Raw genomic sequence first — 25,897 nt, 5'->3', positions numbered from 1 at the left:
TTCTCAAGCAGTACAGACTTCCTGGAGGCCACAAAGAAATTGGGGAGGGTAGGGATCCTTAGACCTGCTGCAAGTCCTCTCTCGTCTCCGGTGTTCCCAGTAAAGAAACTGGATGGGACATATAGAATGACTGTGGATTACAGAAGTCTAAACAAAGAGGCACCGCCATTGAATTTAGCTGTACCAGACATGATCTCAATTGTTGAGAAAATCACTAAAGAGGCAGGAGAATATCATGCCGTGATAGAACTGGCTAATGCTTTCTTTTCGATTTTCATAGACCCAGAGTGTCAAGACCATTTTGCTATGATGTGGGACGGCAGCCAGTACACTTTCACTGTGCTTTCTGAAGACTATGTTCATTCTCCAACGATTTGTCATGAACAGATTGCCTGAGATTTAAGTACCCCGAGTTTGAAAGTCGCTGTATTTCACTACATTGTGCTCTCTGGAACAAAAAAGAAGATGTAACTGAAGCACTGCACCTGCAGATACAGCACATGAAGAACAGAGGGTGGGCTATCGACAAAGACAAAGTCCAAGGATATGTCACAGAAGTAAAATTCCTGAGAATGATGTGGACTGGGCCGCAGAGGAAAATTTCAGAGACAGTTGTGCAAACTATCCAGGTGCTGTCTCCCCCTACTACCAAACAGGAGGTACAAGTTCATTAAAGTTGTGGGGTTCTGGAGATCGTTCACCTCACATCTTGGACCGATTCTGAGGCCTATATATAATGTCACCAGAAAAAAGACTGAGTTCTCATGGGGTTCAGAGCAGCACACTGTGTTCCTGGCTGTTAAAGAAGCTATTTTGCAGCATCAGGGATTAGGACCGGTGAGACAAGGGAGTACCATTTCAGCTGGGTGTAGTGGAGCAGAATGGTACCATATCTTGGAATCTGTGGCAGCCAAATGAAAAGAAGGACCGAGAGCAATACCAATTGGATTTTTGTCCAAACAACTGACAGGGGCACAGAAGAGATACACGCCCCTAGAGAAGTACCCGTTTGGGGCCTACACAGCACTTTAGCATGTAGAGACCACTAAAGGAAAGGACACAGTCACCATACATACGGCACTGCCAATAGCAGGATGGGTGAGAGATACTGGACTGACCACTAGGGCAGCTGTAGCCCAGAACCAGACACTGATGAAATGGAAGTGTTACCTTCAAGAAAGAGGGGGTATATTGCAGCTAGGGATGTTAGAGACATTTCAAAACAGTTGGCAGGGCTTGTTACTTTTACCAGCACCCAGCCAAAATAAATTTCTGTGCTGCAGTCATCCCCCATTCAAGAGGCTCCGCGCTCCGAGTCTGTCAGAAGACATGAAGGAGTCAGCGTGGTTCACTGATGGTCCAGCCATAGTCGCCTCGCCTGGGTGTAAATGAACAGCAGCAGCCTACAACCCAAGTACAGACACAGTCCTGCAGGAGACCGGAATTGGAGGGTCCAGTCAGTATGCAGAGTTGAAAGCTGTAGTAATGACTCTTCAGGAGGATCCTTCTTCCCATGTCACTATCTACACTGACAGCTGGGCAGGTTTTAACCACTTTCAGACCGGACCATTTTTCTGGTAACTGACCAGAGGTCTTTTTACACTTTGGCACTGCGCTGCTTTAACTGGTAATTGCGCGGTCATGCAATGTTGTACCCAAACGAAATTTGCGTCCTTTTCTTCCCACATATAGAGCTTTCTTTTAAAGGTATTTGACTGACTCTGCGATTTTTATTTTTTGTGATATAAACGTAAAAAGACCGCAAATTTTGAAAAAAAATGATATTTTCTACTTTTTGTTATTAGAAAAATCCAATAAACTCAATTTTAGTCATACATTTAGGCCAAAATGTATTCAGCCACATGTCTTTGGTAAAAAAAAAGTCAATAACTGTATATTTATTGGTTTGCGCAAAAGTTGTCACATCTACAAACTAAGGTACGTTTTCTGGAATTTACGCAGCTTTTAGTTTACGACTGCCTATCTCATTTCTTGAGGTGCTAAAATGGCAGGGCAGTACAAAACCCCCCCAAATGACCCCATTTTGGAAAGTAGACCCCCTAAGGAAATTGATAAGTGGCATGTTGAGCCCATTGAATATTTTATTTTTTTGCCTCAAGCGATTGAATAATGACAAAAAATTTTTTTTTTTTTTTTTACACAAAGTTGTCATTAAATGATATATTGCTCATAAAATGCTATGGGCATATGTGAAATGACACCCCAAAATAAATTCTGCTGCTTCTCCTGAGTACGGGGATACCACATATGTGGGACTTTTTGGGAGCCTAGCCGCGTACGGGGCCCCGAAAACCAAGCACCGCCATCAGGCTTTCTAAGGGCGTAAATTTTTGATTTCACTTCTCACTACCTATTAGTTTTGAAGGCCATAAAATGCCAAGATGGCACAAAACCCCCACAAATGACCCCATTTTAGAAAGTAGACACCCCAGGCTATTTGCTGAGAGGCATGTTGAGTCCATGGAATATTTTATATTTTGCCACAAGTTGCGGGAAAATTACAAACTTTTTTTTTTTTTTTACACAAAGTTGTCACTAAATGATATATTGCTCACGCATGCCATGGGCATATGTGAAATGACACCCCAAAATAAATTCTGCTGCTTCTCCTGAGTATGGGGATACCACATATGTGGGACTTTTTGGGAGCCTAGCCGCGTACGGGGCCCCCAAGAACCAAGCACCGCCTTCAGGCTTTCTAAGGGCGTTACAGTTTTGAAGGCCATAAAATGCCAAGATGGCACAAACCCCCCCCCCCCAAATGACCCCATTTTGGAAAGTAGACACCCCTAAATTTACGGGTACACTAGTGAGACTAGGTAATAAATGGCGGGTGCCCTGAAACTATAAAAAAATAACTAACCAACCAGCGTCACCTGTAACAGTTATATGGTGATCACTGGTGAAAGGGTTAACTAGGGGGCAATCAGGGGGCTTTATGCGGTAGTATATGGGGGTCCCTGCCGCTATAAAAAGCTGCGGCGAACCTAAATACCTACCTGCCTAACTAGCGTCACCTGTGACACTAATACAGCGATCAGAAAAACGATCGCTTATTAGGCTGGGTTCACACTGGAGCGATGCGGGAACGCCATGAATCCGCGGCGGGTTCCCGCATCGCATGCCTCCCGGCGGCAGTTCACACTGCCCTATGCGAACTGCTGGGAGTGTCAGTGAAATGTTAATGACACCCCCAGATCAGTTGGCATATCGCAGTGCGATCTGCAAACTCGGATCGCATGGTGTGAACACCCATGTGATCCGATTCTGCTGCGGACCAAAAAAAAGGGTCCCGTGCGAGTTTGCGGCGGGTGCAACGCGAATTCAGCCATACTATTTGTATGGCTGAACTCGAATCGCACAGAGATCGGATGTGATTTGCACTGCAGTGCGGTGCGAATCACATCCGTTCTCATAAACCGCTGCAATGTGAACCCAGCCTTAGTGACACTGGCGAGGGGGGGTGATCACGGGGTTAAACCTTTATTGGGGGGGTTAGGGGGGTACCTTAGAACTAAAGGGGGCTAACCCTAACTGCCCTAACAGTTATTACAGTCACAAATGACACCCGCCGTGTGATCAGGGGGTTAAACCTTTATTAGGTAATAAATGGCGGGTGCCCTGAAACTATAAAAAAATAACTAACCAACCAGCGTCACCTGTAACAGTTATATGGTGATCACTGGTGAAAGGGTTAACTAGGGGGCAATCAGGGGGCTTTATGCGGTAGTATATGGGGGGTCCCTGGCGCTATAAAAAGCTGCGGCGAACCTAAATACCTACCTGCCTAACTAGCGTCACCTGTGACACTAATACAGCGATCAGAAAAATGATCGCTTATTAGGCTGGGTTCACACTGGAGCGATGCGGGAACGCCATGAATCCGCGGCGGGTTCCCGCATCGCATGCCTCCCGGCGGCAGTTCACACTGCCCTATGCGAACTGCTAGGAGTGTCAGTGAAATGTTAATGACACCCCCAGATCAGTTCGCATATCGCAGTGCGATCTGCAAACTCGGATCGCATGGTGTGAACACCCATGCGATCCGATTCTGCTGCGGACCAAAAAAAGGGTCCCGTGCGAATTTGCGGCGGGTGCGGCGAATGGCTGAACTCGAATCACAGAGATCGGATGTGATTTGCACTGCAGTGCGAATCACATCCGTTCTCATAAACCGCTGCAATGTGAACCCAGCCTTAGTGACACTGGCGACGGGGGGTGATCACGGGGTTAAACCTTTATTGGGGGGGTTAGGGGGGTACATTAGAACTAAAGGGGGCTAACCCTAACTGCCCTAAGTTATTACAGTCACAAATGACACCAATGCAAAAAAAAAAAAAAAAAAAATGCATTGGTGTCACTGTGACTGGGGGGGCAGGGGTAATTGGGGGGGTGATCGGGGGGTAAAGGGGGGGTGTGAGTGTGCCTGGCATGTTCTACTGTGTAGTGTAGTGCTTGTGCAACTCACCGATGCTCTCTCCTCGGTGCCGGAACGAAAAATACCGACACGGAGGAGAGATTACATCACTTCCTCTCCTGTGTTTACATTACAGGAGAGGAAGTGATGCAATGCTTCACTCCCATTCGTCAGGAGCGATCGCGAGGGGGTGGCCATGAATGAATGGCCGCCTCCTCATCACCGATCGCTCCTGCACGGATACCGACCGCCGCAGGCACCGGCCCGATCGGGCCCCCGACCCGCGGGAAGGCAGGGACGTACATGTACGCCCATATGCCTGCCCGTGCCATGCTGTCGACGTACATCGTCGTGCGGCGGTCGGGAAGTGGTTAAAGGACTGACAACTTGGATGCCCACGTGGAAATCCAATGAATTGAGGATTCATGGAAAGGTGGTGTGGGGAGGCAAGGAAGTCTGGGACTACATCTTGAAGGAAGCTCACTCATGCACCATAAAAGTGGGGCATGTTGATGCACATGTGCCCCTAGTCCCAGACTTTGAGAACAATAACAGAGTTGCAGATGAAATCGCCAAAGTGAAGGCAGTTGTACCAATTGATCCTGTCTTGATGAACTTTGCCAATTGGGCCCACAAGCAATCTGGACATTTGAAGCAGAAAGAAACATATACCGTATATACTCGAGTATAAGCCGAGAATTTCAGCCTCTTTTTTGAGGCTGAAAGTGCCCCCCTCGGCTTATACTCGAGTCATCGCTGTCTGCCCGCTCGATCAGCGTGTCGAGCAGACAGACAGCGGCCATTCTATAATTCAAAAGCCGCGCCTCCGGCTCCGCCTTCGCCTGTGATAGGCGGAACACTGAATTTCCCAGCAGCCTGTGTGCCGCCTATCACGGACATCGTATCATCCTCGTACTACGGACGAGGATGATACGATGTCCGTGATAGGCGGAACACAGGCTGCTGGGAAATTCAGTGTTCCGCCTATCACAGGCGAAGGCGGCGGCGCAGCTTTTGAATTTTACAATGGCCGCCGAGGCGCCGACGAAGAGAGCACGGGACGGAGGCAAGGCAAGGCACGGCACGGGACGGGACGGAGGCAAGGCACGGCGGCAAGGCACGGGACGGAGGCAAGGAGGCAAGGCACGGGACGGAGGCTCGGGACAAAGGCTCGGGACACAGGTAGGCTGGACACACACACACACACACACACACACACACACCACACACACACACACACACACCACACACACGGATGGAGACACACACACACACGGATGGATGGATACACACACACACAGGGATGGATGGATGGAGACACACACACACAGGGATGGATGGATGGACACACAGGGATGGACGGACACACAGGGATGGACGGACACACAGGGATGGACGGACACACAGGGATGGACGGACACACAGGGATGGACGGACACACAGGGATGGACGGACACACACACAGGGATGGACAGGCATGTCTCACCCTCGGCTTATACACGAGTCAATAAGTTTGCCAGTTTTTTTGGGGGTAAATTGGGGGCCTCGGCTTATATTCGGGTCGGCCTATACTCGAGTATATACGGTATATGGGCACAGTAGAGAGGATTGCCTATATCCATGGACATGATAAAGACTGTAATAGGGAACTGTACAGTGTGTATGGAGAAGTGCAACAATGGCCATTGCAAAAGTACTCCACCGGGGGGGATTAAGAGGAGCAAGAGGCCTGCAGAGATATGGCAGATTGACTTCATTGGTCCCCTGCCCCAGGGAAACAATGGACTGAGATATTGTTGCACTGAATTGGACACATTCAGGACTTACGCTTGTTCATCCTTGCAGATCAAGCCGCAATGCTTCAACTGCTCCAGAAAGTGATAACGGCTCACACTTTATCGGATCAACAGTATAAAAGTGGGCCAAAGATTCTGGAGTGTAATGGTTGTGCCACATTCCATACCATCCACAAGCAGCTGGTTTGATTGAAATATACAATGGGCTATTGAAGGACCAGATAGATATGCAAACTTACACCCACACATACACTAAGTGGGTGGGATCGGGTCCTCTCACAGGCAGTCATGTTAAATTCTAGGCCAATAGCCAAAAGCACACCATATGAGAGGATGGTATGGGCTGGAGCACAGATTCCACAGCTGGAGTGCAGAGTTCAGTGTTTATGTAAGATTCCTGAAAGAACAGGGCTTAACAGATACCATGTTACTGCTTCCCATGACACGGAAACCAAGAGTGACGTATCTGAAGCCTAGCTAGGAATGAGAGGGAATCTGGCAGGAAGATTAGAAGTTATATTTGCATTGGCAGATGAGCTTCAAGACAGTGGCTGGGACTCTGGCTGGTTAGTGGATACTTCTCAGCATGAGCGAAAAGTGAAGCTACATAATTTGACCTATAGGAAGACCAGAGAAAAGTGGTTACATGATGGACAGAATGATGGAAGACCGCAAGAGCTGTGGAGAGCAAGGCCTTTGATGTATCACAAGCTTGGAATTGTTTGTAAAGAACTTTAGAATGGACTTTCTAATTAACTTTTAGCCAAGACTGAAACACCTTCTCAATGAGAGAAATATGGGATGTGTTGCATTCAAGGAAAATGAATGTTTAGAATTAGTTTTCTTGGCAATGAAGTAATTTTCTGTATGACTTTATGGAGTCTGAAAGCAGAAACAAATAAAAAAATAATCAAGGGCAGAATGTGTTGCGTTTGTTAAAATAGGATTTTTTTTTTTTATATATTAACCAGACATAACATTACATGGGACAATATTACAATAGTAGTTGGTCATAGAAATCAGATTACTGTCAGGTTTTGGCTTGAGTAGCTATTTCTCAAACAAATGCTGTTGGATACAATGGGAACATAGATGCCATTGTTGTATTGAGTTGACAGGTTGAATAGGCTATTGTCTCTATAGCTACAGTAAACTAAAAGAATGGCTGTTAGTCGGTCGTTATGGAAAACAAGTTTGTAACCATGATAAACAAGAGCCCAAATAATAGAAGCAGTAGAGACTGATACTAGAGCCCACTCAACATGGATTAACATCAAAGGACGCTCAAATCTGTAATCGGCAAACAAGAAGGTGCCTGTTCTTCAGGAGCAATGGAGATCATAAACACAGTAACTGTAGCTAAGTAACTTTTAAGTGTATTTCTACTGTTACAGACCATAGGCTGTTTATTTGCTAGGCATTTTGCTTGTTATAGATATCAGTCAGTCTTGTATTGTATTCCTAATATTGTAATAGTTGCATATGTACAGCATTTTTGTATAGTAAAAACACATTTAAACATTGTAGAGGTCTTAGATTCCTTGCTTATACCACAAAGTAACCTTGTTAGATAGACGCAAGCAACACAATCTTCAACCGGAGCAATAAAGATCCACATGCAGCAACCACATTGCAGAATGCATCAAACACCTGTGGGTTCGGCTTTGAGCAGGAAGCCTGCAAAGGACAAAAAGTAGGCATTTTTGAAGTGGGATGGAGCGACAGATTTCTGTACTCCCAACTTTGCCCTTTTCAGCTGTAGTGGACTTTACATCCAAAAAGTGACCGTGAGTAAGAATATCTTTTTACTTCTGAAAAATGCAATCATCCAAAGCAGACCCAGGTGACAAATGCTCCCTTGAAATGGTAGACATTCTACAAATTTTTCATGGAGCAGTTCCGATTGAACAATACTTCAGCTGAAGGATTCTGGCCATATGTACAGACAATGGGCCCAGACGAGGAAGCTGTTGAATGGAATCCTTCAAGGCTTCCACTGAGAAATTGAGTGCTCAAGGTAAATACTCCAGGCACCTAGCAGATTCAGTACAGCCCTTTGGTCTGAATGCTTTTCGCTCACCATCCCAGGAGCCTAAACCTTAGAGCCTGACACACCCACGGCTGCAAACGTTGATTGCACAACTCCCCTTTTTGAGCAAAGGAGGGCTTAAAACAATCTTAGAGGTGCTTATCCGAAGAACAATTAAAGACCAGTACTTTGTCCACAGAAACCATCAAGGTCCTGCTCAGATATGAAACCGCAAGAATGACAGCCGGCATGCTCCATTTTTTGGTGAACTCGCTCTTTTTAAGGAACTGTTGAGTAAAACGCTTTTGTGTGACACTCATCTTTTCAGGGTGAGCCCAATCTTTATATATCCCATCCTTTAAGCAAGGGTGACCAGAACAGATTAGGGGTGCCAAGGCAGATGTAATGACACCAAAAATCAGTTGTTGAAATTTAGTTCGAACTACCACTGCAAGGTAACCAACAAATGCCCCTTTAGGTTTGAGAGAACACTGAGCTTCTTGAAGAGTAGACTCCTCAAAGGAACAATGTGCAACATCCTCACTTGACACAAAGGAACTGAAAGATGCCTCTTTGTAATGCAAATACCAGAATAATTTTGAGCCCCCCCCCCCCCCCCAAGGAAGCCATTGCCAGGGGAGCTATGACTAGGTTCCTCCCTGCCGGATAGAAGAATTTTGGAACCTTCTCGCCCACTTTAAATTGCTGAGACATGGCCTGCTGACAATACGTGGCTTTAGCCGTGAAAGCAGTCCACAGCTGGCTGAGGGGCAATGGTGTTGGCACTAGCCAAAAAAGTCCCAAAACAGGTGTTCTACCCATACCCTGGGGTAAAATTATAAAAGGATTACTGCCCTTGTATAGCCCAGAAAACCTAGAAGTGGTGTGCGAGCTCTCACCAGCACAGAAACGTATGTGCTCCTCTCCCGGTCTGAGATTGCAGCCATGGGTTAGCCAGTCCCAGATGATGGTACTGGTGCACTGTGCCCTAGCTGCCAATATATCAAGGAGAGGAAAGAGTGCACTCTACTCTCCTGTGATGCAGCACTAGGAGCTGCCACGAAGAAGCAGGCTTCGGGAAACCACCCCTATTTTTCTTTTAACATGAATATAAAAGCGCCAATATAAGAATTTGTATATTTTTCTGAATTACTACTATACCTTTTTAGCTTCTTCAGAAGCCTTTAATTTGCAGGAAGGTGGAGACACATCAAAGAAAAGAACATCTTCACCCTCGGTAACACCACGACCCAACTTGGGGGCAGACATCTTCTGGACTTTGGGGAACTCTGCAGCTTGCTTTGGAGACTGAAATATTGCCTGCCCAGCACTTGCAGTGGAACTTGACTGTTCTGTTTTATTTGTGCTTTCAAGAAACCTAAGAAACAATATGGTTCATTTTGAGAGAAGACTACATTCATCAACCACACAATATTTGCCAATTAACAGAGTCATTTAAACTGGCATTTTAGTTGTCCGCGTATGCCTCTGACAGACAAGGGAAAAGTTTACATTTTGCAATGGGTGTACTAATTCAGCAAAAACGTTGCATTTCCTTATGATGCCAAATTAATATATACAGCTTTCTTTTAACAACATGGCCTTACAAAATCTGTTATTTCCCAGCAGTCTCCTGCCAAAAAGTAGTAACAAAAAAAAAAAAAAAATCTACTTTGTTAAGCAATAGTTTTAAAAAGAGGTACACCCTAGGAACTTAAATATTTTGGGGTTGTACTTTGAACACCAAAAGTCCTTAAATGCTTAAAAATCAATGTTTGCTCTACTATGCGGCTTAACCACTTAAGCCCCGGACCAATTTGCAGCCAAAGGACCAGGCCCCTTTTTGCGATTTGGCACTGTGTCGATTTAACCGACAATTGCACGGTCGTGCGACGTGGGGTCCTTTTTTCCCCGCAAATAGAGGTTTCTTTTGGTGGTATTTGATCACCTCTGCTGTTTTTATTTTTTGCGCTATAAACAAAAATAGAGCGACAATTTTGAAAAAAATTCAATATTTTTTACTTTTTGCTAGAATAAACATCCCCAAAAAATATATAAAAAAAAAATAAAATTTTTTTTTCCCTCAGTTTAGGCCGATATGTATTCTACATATTTTTGGTTAAAAAATAAATAAAAATAAATCGCAATTAACCATTATTGATTGGTTTGCATAAAAGTTATAGCGCTTACAAAATATGGGATCGTTTTATAGCATTTTTTTTACTAGTAATGGCGGCGATCAGCGATTTTTATTGTGACTGCGACATTATGGAGGACACATCGGACATTTTTGGGACCATTATCATTTATACAGCAATCAGCGCTATTTAAATGCACTGATTCCTGTGTAAATGACACTGGCAGTGAAGGGGTTAACCACTAGGGTGTGGGAAGGGGTTAAGTGTGTGTGATTTTTTTTTACTGTAGGGGGGCGTGGCTTGGCGTCTGACGTCACTGATAGTCTTTCCCTATAACAGAGAACAGACGATCAGTGACAAGCTCAGTAGGAAGCACGGGGAGAGGTTTGATTACACAGACCTCTCCTCGTTCTTGAGTTCTGTGACCTGATCGCGGGACACCAGTGGCGATCTGGTCCGCTGGTCCCGCGGGCACGGTCACAGAGCTCTGGACTGGGTCGACAGCACGCCTCCGCCGGCAAGCTCCAGACCTGCGGCTGGGCACTTAAAGAGCCACGTACAGGTACGCGATTGTGCCCAGCCGTGCCATTCTGCCGATGTATATGTGCAGGAGGCGGTCCTTAAAGAGGAAGTAAACCCTGATGAGTTTACTTCCTCTTTCATTCCCTGCAAAGGCAAAGCATAATGGACTACTGTGCATCGCATAGTAGCCCATTATGTGTCACTTACCTGACACAGGAGCCAGCGAAGTCGCCGCTGTCCCCTGTAGTCCGCCGCATCCATCTTGCTGGTGGCGTCCCGCAGCTCCGCCGCTGTCATTCGGCGGAGCCGCGATGACGTCACTCCCGCGCATGCGCACGGGAGCCGACACGCGCGGCAGATCCATTGTTGGAAATGCCGCGCTCAGTGCGCCTGCGCGTCGCTGTCTACGGCGAATGCGCCATAGACAGCGGTGCCTGTCTTCAGGCAAATATCTCCTAAACCGTATAGGTTTAGGAGATATTTCTTGGACCTACAGGTAAGCCTTAATCTAGGCTTACCTGTAGGTCAAAGTGGTTTGTAAGGGTTTACAACCACTTTAAGCGGTTAAAATCAACGTTTGCTCTACCAAGCGGCCAATTCCACATGCCAACATGCCAGATACACTTTCTTGTATATGGAAAGTGTGATGATGAAACTATAGTCTGAATTAACCTTTTCTGGATGTCTTCTGATCTCCGTTTTCTTGAATCCAACAACTGTTGTTTCTGCTGTTTCAAAAGCTCTGAAGCTGAGATAGACTGAATAGATGATCCAGGTTTAGCAGGGGTTCCTTAAAAATAAAAGTTGTTAAATAATAGAAAACCTTTGAATGCAAAACAAAAAAGTTTTTACCCAATACCTAAAGTACAAATGAGTGGATGTGGAAGAGTTCTGTACCTTTTGTGTTCAGGCCAGACAAATGTCTATTCAGATTGAGGGCTCCTGGAGTTGGTACAGTCAAAAGCTCCTTGAACTCATTTGAACACTGCACAGTGTTTTTCCTTGCAGCAGCTGAAGAACAAAAGTTTTTTTTATTTTAGATATTGTTATTCTAGAAATGTGACATTAGTACTGGGATCACAAAGTCAAATACCCATTTTTTGTTTTGCTTCCAGTGCTATGGCACCTGCTCCTCTAACTACCATATTTGATAGAGTGGTTTGGACAGATTTCTTAGGCGCTGTAGCTGATGCACTGTAAACACAAACAATACAAAAGTTAATATACGGAGGAATTTTATGCAAAGTTTTTCCCATATTCACATTTTAGAAGCGACTTCCAAAGAATCATGCAAAAGGTATACCATATGTGTTTCCACACCACAACAGAGTGAACCTGGCCTAAGAGTTTAAAATTTAGTCATTAAACGTGGGTCTTTTGCCTCGTATGTCTTGAATACCCAAAACATGAGATGACCTTACCATAATTCTCAGCTCGGTTCTTACCCACCTGGAAGTTTGTATGTTCTACCACCTCATGCTTTATTTTACAGAATATAAAAATTCAATTTCAAGCAGTAATAAAGGCTGCAGCAGGTATGTGGCAGAAATACAACTGTCTCCACTACCAACAAAAGATTAATATCTATTTAACATTCAAGCCCCCTCCCCTTCCTTGTCCTTTCCTTGTGCCCTTCTAAAAAGTTTTTTTTTTTTTTTTTCCCCCTATCCCTCCCACTTTATTTTTTTTTTATATAGGTGGGAGCCCCTGCTTTTGCACTAGCAATAGTACAAGAACTCCTCCTCATCAGGGCTCAAGCCTGGATGGATTTTTTTCCTTCTCTCCTTTATACACCTTTTTTTTTTTGTTTTTTTTTTTTTTCATTCAAACCAGCATTAATCAGAGTTTTACTATGGTAGTCTTCTGGTGCTCCGCTGAAAATTCAACATCAGTTCACACAATCTCTAGAAGCCATGTACTTCTGCAGCATTGGGTGCTGCAATGGCTTTACATCAATGTAAGTGGCTTAACGTAGAACCTTTTTTTCTTTTCTTATGTGCAAATCAAGAGGCATAGAACTATTCTCCCACTTTCTGTATATGTCCTTGATGTGTTTTTTCTTTCAAAAACGTAAAATGAAAATAAATAGTAAAAATATATATGCCAGCATATTTCATCCCACCACCTCCAAGCTCAAAGTGTCATGGCATCAACTGTATTTATGCGAGCACCATTGAGTGCAGCAATAAGAACTGCCCCAGCTGCAGCAGGAAAGGACTACTGATGAGTTTTGCTTTAACAGTAAGGACTTGTTGACACCAATGGCACTGATCTGCATTGTTTAATGCACGGCACATATGTTGTAGAAAAGAATTCTTCTCTATGTGTGCTGTTCACACTATGCATGCGTATTGCGTAAAAAAGCAAAATTTTACACCGTGCAATGCAAACCACTGCATCGCAACAAGGTGCATGAAGTTCAATTTTTTTTAGGCAAATTTAAAGTTATATATAAAAAATAGTTCTGTTTGGAACTGGTCTTTAAAGCAACTCTGCCGTTTCACAGATTCACAAAGTTCATCGACAGAATGGCATCTTCAACATTACTTTGCCACTGGGCTCTTCTGAAAAACTCAACCCCCCCCCCCATGGGCAAGTAGACATGCTTCGCACAGATGTTACATTATCCAGTGCACATACTGGGGTCTAGAGTCACTGCAAGAAGTCAGTAGAGATAGTGGCACTATCAGACACCTTGTAGTGGCTACTTTTCGGCTACTTTTCAATGCTGAGCTGAGCTAAACAGTTTTTGCGAGACTGTAAAAGTTGCTTTAATGACCTGATACATGTATATTCCAGAAGCAACTTCCAAAGTAAGGCAGGGATAGACAATTCTAACCTTGGACCATTACCCAGTGAAAGGAGAACCTTATACAAAGTCTTAAGAATGACATATCCGGACCCCTTCTATTTGCGCATTTTTTGTATGCCCTGCAAGCCAGTACCAAAGTGTTATGGCGTAAAACTAAAACCTAATTGTGTAAACTATCAATTTTCATATCAATTGGAATTTGATACAACAAATACAGATATTAAATTTGTTTTTTTTATACCAAAATTACAGATAAGTTAGCAATCTACTTACAGTGAAGCTGCATATGCCATAGAGGACACACCACCATAGTGAAAGCCACTGTTGCACAGTTTCTCTTTCAGGCTGTTTCCTCCCCTAGCCATTTTCTTAGGGACATGTCCAGAATAGCTTGACTGCAGATCTGCTCGTTTGGCACTCACCTTCTTATACTGAGATTGCACATGATACTGACAGTACTCACATTCATTCTAATTAGAAAAAAAACAATGTTTCAGAGCTAAAGAAAGCAGATAAATATAATAGATAATCTAAAACAGAACGACCAAGCTACATTCCTGCTGTCTCTCTTGCAGAAACAGATTATTGAAATGGCTATTAAAAATAATTTAAAAAAATATATTACCATTTAATAAAACAAAAACTGCTAATAATAGTTTTAGTTTTTCTACGCTAGTTTAAGTTGCTCTTGATCTAAGCTACATACTGAAAAATACTCTATTTAAAAGTTTCAATTGCATAGCCCGAAACCCACACACACAGACATGTCTATATTATTTTAACAGATGCAGTAAAAAGCCTTAAAGAGGAAGTAAACCCTGATGGGTTTACTTCCTCTTTGTCTCCCTGCAAAGGTAAAGCATAATGGACTACTATGCATCGCATAGTAGTCCATTATGTGTCATTTACCTGACACAGGAGCCAGCGAAGTCACCGCTGTCCCCTGTAGTTCTGAGCGTCCATCTTCTTGGTGGGTCTCCCTGCTCCGGCGCCGTGATTCGCCGGAGCAGCGATGATGTCACTCCCGCACATGCACACGGGAGCCGACACTTGCGGCATATCGCCGCGATCTGTGGCTTACCCAGTGCGCCTGCGCGCCGCAGACAGCGGTGGCTGTCTTCAGGTAAATATCTCCTAAACTGTATAGGTTTAGGAGATATTTCTTGGACCTACAGGTAAGCCTTAATCTAGGCTTACCTGTAGGTCAAAGTGGTTTGTAAGGGTTTACAACCACTTTAAGTTATGAAGTGCTTAAAGGACAACTTAGCAGGATCTGGAAATGATCTCCATGTAGAAAGTGACACAGAGAACAAACTGGCCACCTACCACGTTGACCATTTGTGTGCAGGGATCACCATTCTTCTTACGAGCTTTACATGTTCCCAAATCCATTGCTTCTCCCAGTAACAAGATCTTTTGTGGATTGTCAACAGACAGGCACACCTGTTGTGAAAAGGGGAAATGCTTACAACAAATCCAATCTGAAAGTACATTTTCATCCTCATTTAATGAAGGTCACCTTTGGGACATTTAAAAGCACTCCAACTGACAGGTGGGCAAAGGAGCACACTATCAGTGCTAACAGGCCCAAGAAAGAACAGAACTGGGGAGAGCCTGCAGCACATGAAGCAGACACATGATGGAGCTAAAACATCCACTTGGTAGAAAGTAGAAAATATGTAAACCTTGCAGATCTGGAAAACAGTTGCTTCATAACAAAAAGTCCAAGAAGCAATCGCAGAATCACATATATGTATGTTTTGACATGAAAATGAGGAAAAGCAAGCCTTGAGAGTATAACCCTGGAGGGCGGCCTATCAGAGCAACCTAGAGATGGTTGAACAAACCCTTACAGGGTGACCACACAGTACGTTAACCACTTTCTGGGATACCCACAATCGCCTCACGGAGAAGAACGGGGAGATGCTAAAGTAAACAAGCATCTCCCTGTTCTGCCTAGCAACAGTGACACTGATCTCTGCTCACTGTGATTGGAGCAGAGATCAGTGATGTGTAAAACAGTTAGCAACACGCCCCTAGGACACACTTAACCCCTACACTGCCAGTGTCATTTACACAGGAATCGGTGCATTTGTATAGCACTGATTGCTGTATAAATGACAATGGTCCAAAAATGTGTCAAAAACGTCCGATGTGTCCACCATGTCGCAGTCACGATAAAAATCGCTGATCACCGCCAATAAAAATAAAAATGCCATAAAACTATCCCCTATTTTGTAAACGCTATAACTTTTGCGCAAACCAATCAATAAATCTTAACAAATATGTGCCTTTGCTTGGGATAACCTCCGCCCGTTAACCACGCAAATAAAAGGCGCTTAGCATTAAAAAATATGCTTTCTACCTGGGAGTTGTGGAATTTAAGCAGCTGTTCTAAAAGGTATTAAATCAATAAAACCGCTAAAAGGTATTAAATCAATAAAACCACTAAAAAACATTAAACAAAAATCTGCGAGGTGGATGGATAAATCAATTCACCCGTAGAAAAAACAGCGCATAATATTCAAATAAAAGAAAAGAAATAATATACAAATTGCGCTAGTGCAACCTATTGTTCTATGGAAAGAATATTTCTATCTTCCCAAATGTAACCATACAATCACAATATTGTCCATGAACACTGTCCATATATCTAAATTGTACTGAGTACTTAGGATAGTTTCAGGAAACGAATTGAAACAGTATGTCTATTTCAGTCCATCCACAGACAATAAAATTAATAGCCAAAACAAAAATAGAATGTCCTGGTATAAATCAAGAGGAGTGTACGATGCAATCCTCCCTTAATATGAAAAAACAGTGGTCACGAATTTGCTGGGGTACAATCTCAAGACTGGGGTGACCCCCCCTTAGTAATGCTCTTACCAGATATGCCTGGTTACATAGGCTCTTCGAAAATGCTCCTCATCCGCTCGATTTCATCCGGTTCGTCTGCACTAGGTAATACACGGTCGGATGTGCTTAGATACGCGGGCTCTCAGATGTTCCTCATCGGCTGGATCCCATCCACTGCATACACGATCGGATGTGCTTGGTTACACGGGATCTCAGATGTTACTCATCGGCTGGATCCCATCCACTGCATAAGTGCCGGGTGATTCAAGATCTCCGAAAGAAGCAATTACGGGAAACAAACATAGCGTAATACTGTCTTATGAAAACACAATTTATTTAAATAAAAATGTTGCACTCACACAAAGTTAATTCTTTAAAGCATTGGTTCACTCAGCGTGCATAGTTCTTAATCACAGTCTCAGGGGAAATAATAGCATCAGCCGCTAATGGCCGTCACCACTTAGTAGTTCACGGTTAAAGCTGTGCGACTCTTCCTCCCTCCTGTCAGTTCCTCTATGCTGCGAACGTGTGCTACCACCCTGACGCGTTTCGTCGTATTGACATCATCTGAGGGTGGGGGCAATCAGTCCTGACTACACTTAAATACGTGCGGTATTAACCCTTCGTGGACATGTATAAATGTATAGCGGTTAATCTATCTATATTATGTACGTTGCTCTCTTTGACAGAATACCTGTCATAGGCTTTCATAAACGATGTTTTTAAGGGAACCATTTCATTACACAGAAAAAATTTTTAACAAACGAAATATTAAGAATTGGAAGAATTCAAAAAATAAATTGAAAAATATATAAGTTTAAAAAATCCCAGAAATTAGATTAAAACCTCAGGAGAGATGAAAACAAAATTACAGATAAAAACCACAAACGATCTTATTACCCTCACACACTCTACCAATATGGCCATGTCGGATTTCTGATAATGTGCTGATATGCTAACAATCATGATGTTTACAAAATCCGGCGCATATATCCCAATCACTTGTGTTTCTTTAAACGAGGGGATTCCCGTCACGTTGATCTAGATACTTCAAGTTTAAACGATAAACTTTATTATACAGGAGATGTATAAAGAAAAAGGATTCGCAACCTTTTATGGCCTGTCTCCTATTTTTTCTGATAATAAGATCAAGCAACAGCCTCAACTGACACTGACTTATATTCCCAAGCTCTTCATGCAGAAAGAGGCGAGCCGTCCATCACGAGCCTCCCATTAAAACCATCGCTGATACGATGAGTGGGTTATACACGGTACAATCTTTGTGATGCGACGGAAATTTTTTTTTATGACTATTATTGGCTACTTCCAGTGCCGCTATCCTCAATCTACCTTACATGCGACGTTGTGGCTTATGTATTGTACATGTATATGTGGCATTATATATTTATGTGGCTAAGATATAATATATTTGAAATTCTAATTAAACAAACTTGCTGCCTGTCTCCGTTAATTAACTCATTATGATAAAAATTCACGTATTAAAATCTGACTTCCACGTATACTAACAACCTGCATAAAATAATGATATTTCCTATTTGTCATCTACATAATATAAAATATAAAATATAAAATATAGAATGTAAAATGCAACTAATCCCTTCTCTTAACGTCAGGGTACTATCACCTTAATGAAAAGTGCCTGTGCGACTCATAAATTCAATGTCTAGTCACCTGACACAGTAATACTAATCGAGGGTGACCAATAAGACCCCAATATTTCCGAACATGACTGTAATAAAAATTATCATAAAAAAGTTCTATGATTAAAAGTTGGTAATAAAAGTTGGTAATTAAACAGGTTTAGTGCTAAAAGTATTAGTAGTAGAAAAGTTGTTATTCACGTAATCTGGATATTAAGACCCCTTTAAAACAGCTTTAAAAATCACTTATAAAACAATTAACGTCTAATTCAACGTTTAACCCATTAGGAGTCAGAGTGTTCATCCGATATATCCATTGGGATTCTTTTTTGGACACTTCGCGGACCATATTTGATCCACGCCAATTAGGGTGAACTCTATCAACTCCCCAGAATTTTAGTAGAGATGGGTCTCTGTTGTGATGTTTTTTAAAATGAAGAGACACGCTGTGATCACTAAATCCGATTTCTATATTGTACATATGTTCGGATATGCGTTTCCTTAGGGTCCTTTTAGTTCTTCCCACATACATGAGCCCACATGGGCACTGTAGTACGTATACCACGTGCGTGGAGCTACATGTAATAAAATCTTTTATTACCATTAACCTGTTATTCCCTGTGGATATGAACTCGGTCATACCTCTAATTAGGCTATTTTGCTTCATACAGGGTTGGCACCTTCTACATGAAAAAAACCCGTCCCTATTCCAGAAAGTTTCTGTTTTTTTGGGGGGATTCAACACTTTCTTCACTACCTGATCTCCAAAGTTGGGGGCTTTTCTGTATATGAATGAAGGACGAGATGGCAACACCTGTCCTAACGTTTTATCAAGACATAGGACATGCCAGTGACGATTTAATATCGTTTCCACTTCTTTATACTGGGCATGGAAGTCTGAGATGAATCCCCATTCTTGACAGGGAGCCTTGTCTTGCAATTTATTTTCTAGACATTCATCTCGGGAAATTTTAGCTATTTCCGATACTGTTTTGTTCAGAGATGCTTCATTGTACCCCTTTTCTATAAAACGATTCTTAATAATATCCGATTGTGGGTAAAAGTCACTATCCAAGGTGCAGTTGCGCCGTATACGCATAATCTGGCCTTTAGGGATATTTTTAAGCCACAATGGATGATGTCCACTTTTTATAGGTAAATAACTGTTCCTATCAGTAGGCTTGAAATATGCTTTGGTGATTAGACCCGTTCCCTGTTTGATTATATCCACGTCAAGATAATGTATTTTTTCTGAACTGTGTTCGTATTCCAAACAAATATTATTCTTGTTGTTATTCAATTGGGACATGAATTCATGTAGTGAGCTTTCTGAACCTTCCCAAATAATCAGGAGGTCATCAATGAATCTTTTGTAGAATACTAAAGATGACTTATATTGCTGTTGCTGTGAGAAAATTACGCGGTCCTCCCATTCCGACATAAACAGGTTCGCGATGCTGGGAGCAAATTTAGCTCCCATGGCCACGCCCCTTTTTTGTGAGTAAAAATTCTGGTTGTACCAGAAGTAATTTTGTGATAAACAAAAATCTAAAGCTTGTCCCAAAAATACCTTTTGTTCATGGGGGATATCATTCCTCTGACTTAAAGCCCAATTCAGGGCCAAAAGGGCGTCGTCATGTTGGATAATACTATATAGGGATGCCACGTCGGCTGTCACTAGGTGGATCTCTCCTCCTTCTCTCAATTTGATCTGACTCATTAGTTGCAATAAATTTTTAGTGTCTTTCAAATATGCTTTTGTACTTTGGACACTCATCTGTAGGAATCTATCTAAATATTGACCCAATCTTGCTGTTACAGAGCCAATACAGTTGACGATTGGTCTGGCCGGGGGTACAGTCGGATTTTTGTGTACCTTGGGCAATGTGTAGATAGTCGGTATTCTACAGTGACCGGGTACCAGAAATCTCGACTCCTTCACATTCAACACCTTGTTTTTTACTCCCAATAATACTAATTTTTCTAGATTTTGATAATACAGCACAGTGGGATCCTTTCTTAATAGCTCATACGTGTCTTTGTCAGATAGCATCTTTTCTAATTGTGATTCGTAAAAAGTTTTGTCTAAAATCACTACCCCCCCTCCCTTATCTGCAGGTCTGATTACTATATCCTTCCTCATTTCCAATGCTTTGATCCCATCCTGTAAATGATGTGGATTTAAATTCTTTTTTGGCAAAATGGTCTCTAAGTCCTTCAAAATCAGATTTTTAAATACATCAACATGCTGGTTAGCGGAGTTCAATGGGTTGAATAAAGACTTATTCTTCAACCCGCTATCTATTCCTATTGTACTAACTGGCATGGTAATTCTATTCGTAGTGTTATTATTTAGAAAATATTTCTTTATATTAATTTTCCTAATATATTTATGGATGTCCATATAGACATTAAATTTATTTATGGCTTTCCTCGGAGCACATTTTAGTCCCAACTGTAGAATATTGGATTCTTTAGCTGTTAATGTGGCACTACTTAAGTTGTAGATTCCGGCTGATCCAGGTCTCGCCTTCTTTTTTTGGACTCGCCGGCCTGCTCTACAACCCCTTTTCCATCTCCTATCTGATTGATCCTTCCTGGTGCTCCTTCCCCTACTTGAGGAGGTCCTCCCCCTACAGTGTGTTGTGATTGGGGAATTTTTTGCGGAGGTTGTGGGTTGGTATAATTCTGTGGGGGATTCCACCATCCCTGCTGAGGTCTTGGGGGACCCATGTTGTACTGGGGGGCATTGCTGTAAGGAGGCTTCCTGCCCATCCCCCGCGGTCTCCATCTCCCTCTCCACCCTCCTCTCCCTAAAAAAGGACGAGGGGGGTTATCTTGAATCCTTATATTATCTCTTAGGGGTTCAAATCTATTAGATAACGGGAACCCCTGCTGATAATCTACATATCTGGATTGCGGATACGCAGTTGGTCTCTCTATGTATTCTTCAGGTCTAGGGCCTCTTTGGGGGTTACCTCGCTTCCCTTTTCTTTTAAAACGTTGATCTACGTAAACCCATCTTTGCTCCTCATGCTTTGGGGTAGATTGGTTGTCGGGACAGAGGTAATTATCAGATCCCCTAATACCTGGAGTGCCCGGGATAACCTCTCTAGGGATTACGTTCTCTGTAGGTTTATTCATTAATTTGCTTTGCCATATGTAAATATTTTCATTCCTAAAATCATTTAAATCCCTATGGAATTTTTTGACTTTCTTTTTTTGGGTGTCAGTGTCAATTTTTTCCAATTTTTTGTTTATATTAGAATTAAAATCCATCCATTGTTGTGTTTCCCTGATACTCGCTAATTCATTAGATAATTCTTCTATCTGTTTCTTTAGTTTTTGCATTTTTCTCTCCTTCCTTCTTAAAACTAATTGCTGAAGTTTAAAACCCACCCCATTAAAAAAATCCAACCATTCTCTCATGGATTCCTCATCATCTAATCCGTCTTGTGGTGTTACCTCCCACCTTAAACTACGTACAATAATATTCTCTTTCAAATATTGCTCGAGGGTACATATATCCCACCAGGTTCGTACCTGCTTTTCTAATGCATTCCCAAGGGCTTGCAAGACTTCTTTATAATCATTAGTTTCCACCGATTCTCTATTTGTAGCAAAAATTGAACCAATGTCTATATGTCGGTTTGATAAAAATTCCACAGCTTCCATAGCTGCCTTATTTAAGAAATGAACTGAACAAATATGTGCCTTTGCTTGGGATAACCTCCGCCCGTTAACCACGCAAATAAAAGGCGCTTAGCATTAAAAAATATGCTTTCTACCTGGGAGTTGTGGAATTTAAGCAGCTGTTCTAAAAGGTATTAAATCAATAAAACCGCTAAAAGGTATTAAATCAATAAAACCACTAAAAAACATTAAACAAAAATCTGCGAGGTGGATGGATAAATCAATTCACCCGTAGAAAAAACAGCGCATAATATTCAAATAAAAGAAAAGAAATAATATACAAATTGCGCTAGTCGCACAGCTTTAACCGTGAACTACTAAGTGGTGACGGCCATTAGCGGCTGATGCTATTATTTCCCCTGAGACTGTGATTAAGAACTATGCACGCTGAGTGAACCAATGCTTTAAAGAATTAACTTTGTGTGAGTGCAACATTTTTATTTAAATAAATTGTGTTTTCATAAGACAGTATTACGCTATGTTTGTTTCCCGTAATTGCTTCTTTCGGAGATCTTGAATCACCCGGCACTTATGCAGTGGATGGGATCCAGCCGATGAGTAACATCTGAGATCCCGTGTAACCAAGCACATCCGATCGTGTATGCAGTGGATGGGATCCAGCCGATGAGGAACATCTGAGAGCCCGCGTATCTAAGCACATCCGACCGTGTATTACCTAGTGCAGACGAACCGGATGAAATCGAGCGGATGAGGAGCATTTTCGAAGAGCCTATGTAACCAGGCATATCTGGTAAGAGCATTACTAAGGGGGGGTCACCCCAGTCTTGAGATTGTACCCCAGCAAATTCGTGACCACTGTTTTTTCATATTAAGGGAGGATTGCATCGTACACTCCTCTTGATTTATACCAGGACATTCTATTTTTGTTTTGGCTATTAATTTTATTGTCTGTGGATGGACTGAAATAGACATACTGTTTCAATTCGTTTCCTGAAACTATCCTAAGTACTCAGTACAATTTAGATATATGGACAGTGTTCATGGACAATATTGTGATTGTATGGTTACATTTGGGAAGATAGAAATATTCTTTCCATAGAACAATAGGTTGCACTAGCGCAATTTGTATATTATTTCTTTTCTTTTATTTGAATATTATGCGCTGTTTTTTCTACGGGTGAATTGATTTATCCATCCACCTCGCAGATTTTTGTTTAATGTTTTTTAGTGGTTTTATTGATTTAATACCTTTTAGCGGTTTTATTGATTTAATACCTTTTAGAACAGCTGCTTAAATTCCACAACTCCCAGGTAGAAAGCATATTTTTTAATGCTAAGCGCCTTTTATTTGCGTGGTTAACGGGCGGAGGTTATCCCAAGCAAAGGCACATATTTGTTCAGTTCATTTCTTAAATAAGGCAGCTATGGAAGCTGTGGAATTTTTATCAAACCGACATATAGACATTGGTTCAATTTTTGCTACAAATAGAGAATCGGTGGAAACTAATGATTATAAAGAAGTCTTGCAAGCCCTTGGGAATGCATTAGAAAAGCAGGTACGAACCTGGTGGGATATATGTACCCTCGAGCAATATTTGAAAGAGAATATTATTGTACGTAGTTTAAGGTGGGAGGTAACACCACAAGACGGATTAGATGATGAGGAATCCATGAGAGAATGGTTGGATTTTTTTAATGGGGTGGGTTTTAAACTTCAGCAATTAGTTTTAAGAAGGAAGGAGAGAAAAATGCAAAAACTAAAGAAACAGATAGAAGAATTATCTAATGAATTAGCGAGTATCAGGGAAACACAACAATGGATGGATTTTAATTCTAATATAAACAAAAAATTGGAAAAAATTGACACTGACACCCAAAAAAAGAAAGTCAAAAAATTCCATAGGGATTTAAATGATTTTAGGAATGAAAATATTTACATATGGCAAAGCAAATTAATGAATAAACCTACAGAGAACGTAATCCCTAGAGAGGTTATCCCGGGCACTCCAGGTATTAGGGGATCTGATAATTACCTCTGTCCCGACAACCAATCTACCCCAAAGCATGAGGAGCAAAGATGGGTTTACGTAGATCAACGTTTTAAAAGAAAAGGGAAGCGAGGTAACCCCCAAAGAGGCCCTAGACCTGAAGAATACATAGAGAGACCAACTGCGTATCCGCAATCCAGATATGTAGATTATCAGCAGGGGTTCCCGTTATCTAATAGATTTGAACCCCTAAGAGATAATATAAGGATTCAAGATAACCCCCCTCGTCCTTTTTTAGGGAGAGGAGGGTGGAGAGGGAGATGGAGACCGCGGGGGATGGGCAGGAAGCCTCCTTACAGCAATGCCCCCCAGTACAACATGGGTCCCCCAAGACCTCAGCAGGGATGGTGGAATCCCCCACAGAATTATACCAACCCACAACCTCCGCAAAAAATTCCCCAATCACAACACACTGTAGGGGGAGGACCTCCTCAAGTAGGGGAAGGAGCACCAGGAAGGATCAATCAGATAGGAGATGGAAAAGGGGTTGTAGAGCAGGCCGGCGAGTCCAAAAAAAGAAGGCGAGACCTGGATCAGCCGGAATCTACAACTTAAGTAGTGCCACATTAACAGCTAAAGAATCCAATATTCTACAGTTGGGACTAAAATGTGCTCCGAGGAAAGCCATAAATAAATTTAATGTCTATATGGACATCCATAAATATATTAGGAAAATTAATATAAAGAAATATTTTCTAAATAATAACACTACGAATAGAATTACCATGCCAGTTAGTACAATAGGAATAGATAGCGGGTTGAAGAATAAGTCTTTATTCAACCCATTGAACTCCGCTAACCAGCATGTTGATGTATTTAAAAATCTGATTTTGAAGGACTTAGAGACCATTTTGCCAAAAAAGAATTTAAATCCACATCATTTACAGGATGGGATCAAAGCATTGGAAATGAGGAAGGATATAGTAATCAGACCTGCAGATAAGGGAGGGGGGGTAGTGATTTTAGACAAAACTTTTTACGAATCACAATTAGAAAAGATGCTATCTGACAAAGACACGTATGAGCTATTAAGAAAGGATCCCACTGTGCTGTATTATCAAAATCTAGAAAAATTAGTATTATTGGGAGTAAAAAACAAGGTGTTGAATGTGAAGGAGTCGAGATTTCTGGTACCCGGTCACTGTAGAATACCGACTATCTACACATTGCCCAAGGTACACAAAAATCCGACTGTACCCCCGGCCAGACCAATCGTCAACTGTATTGGCTCTGTAACAGCAAGATTGGGTCAATATTTAGATAGATTCCTACAGATGAGTGTCCAAAGTACAAAAGCATATTTGAAAGACACTAAAAATTTATTGCAACTAATGAGTCAGATCAAATTGAGAGAAGGAGGAGAGATCCACCTAGTGACAGCCGACGTGGCATCCCTATATAGTATTATCCAACATGACGACGCCCTTTTGGCCCTGAATTGGGCTTTAAGTCAGAGGAATGATATCCCCCATGAACAAAAGGTATTTTTGGGACAAGCTTTAGATTTTTGTTTATCACAAAATTACTTCTGGTACAACCAGAATTTTTACTCACAAAAAAGGGGCGTGGCCATGGGAGCTAAATTTGCTCCCAGCATCGCGAACCTGTTTATGTCGGAATGGGAGGACCGCGTAATTTTCTCACAGCAACAGCAATATAAGTCATCTTTAGTATTCTACAAAAGATTCATTGATGACCTCCTGATTATTTGGGAAGGTTCAGAAAGCTCACTACATGAATTCATGTCCCAATTGAATAACAACAAGAATAATATTTGTTTGGAATACGAACACAGTTCAGAAAAAATACATTATCTTGACGTGGATATAATCAAACAGGGAACGGGTCTAATCACCAAAGCATATTTCAAGCCTACTGATAGGAACAGTTATTTACCTATAAAAAGTGGACATCATCCATTGTGGCTTAAAAATATCCCTAAA

The 25,897-nt window shown here is 42.0% G+C and overlaps 1 protein-coding gene across 1 annotated transcript in view; it reads right to left on the bottom strand.

Annotated features, from left to right (window-relative positions):
* MCM10 (minichromosome maintenance 10 replication initiation factor) overlaps positions 1 to 25,897 on the bottom strand; it is an 83,684-nt gene that overhangs the window by 23,975 nt on the left and 33,812 nt on the right. The window contains exons 9-14 of the mRNA XM_077474106.1: positions 15,062 to 15,178; positions 14,009 to 14,205; positions 12,017 to 12,117; positions 11,821 to 11,934; positions 11,596 to 11,713; positions 9,425 to 9,641 (exon numbers count right to left, since the gene is read on the bottom strand). Coding sequence (XP_077330232.1) covers positions 9,425 to 9,641; positions 11,596 to 11,713; positions 11,821 to 11,934; positions 12,017 to 12,117; positions 14,009 to 14,205; positions 15,062 to 15,178 — 864 coding nt within the window. The remainder of the gene's footprint in view (positions 1 to 9,424; positions 9,642 to 11,595; positions 11,714 to 11,820; positions 11,935 to 12,016; positions 12,118 to 14,008; positions 14,206 to 15,061; positions 15,179 to 25,897) is intronic.

This window comes from Lithobates pipiens, unplaced genomic scaffold (assembly GCF_037356315.1).
Source record: "Lithobates pipiens isolate NorthernLeopardFrog02 unplaced genomic scaffold, aLitPip1_a1.2 Scaffold_8, whole genome shotgun sequence".
Taxonomy (NCBI): domain Eukaryota; kingdom Metazoa; phylum Chordata; class Amphibia; order Anura; family Ranidae; genus Lithobates; species Lithobates pipiens.
This window is presented reverse-complemented; position numbering and strand designations above follow the sequence as displayed.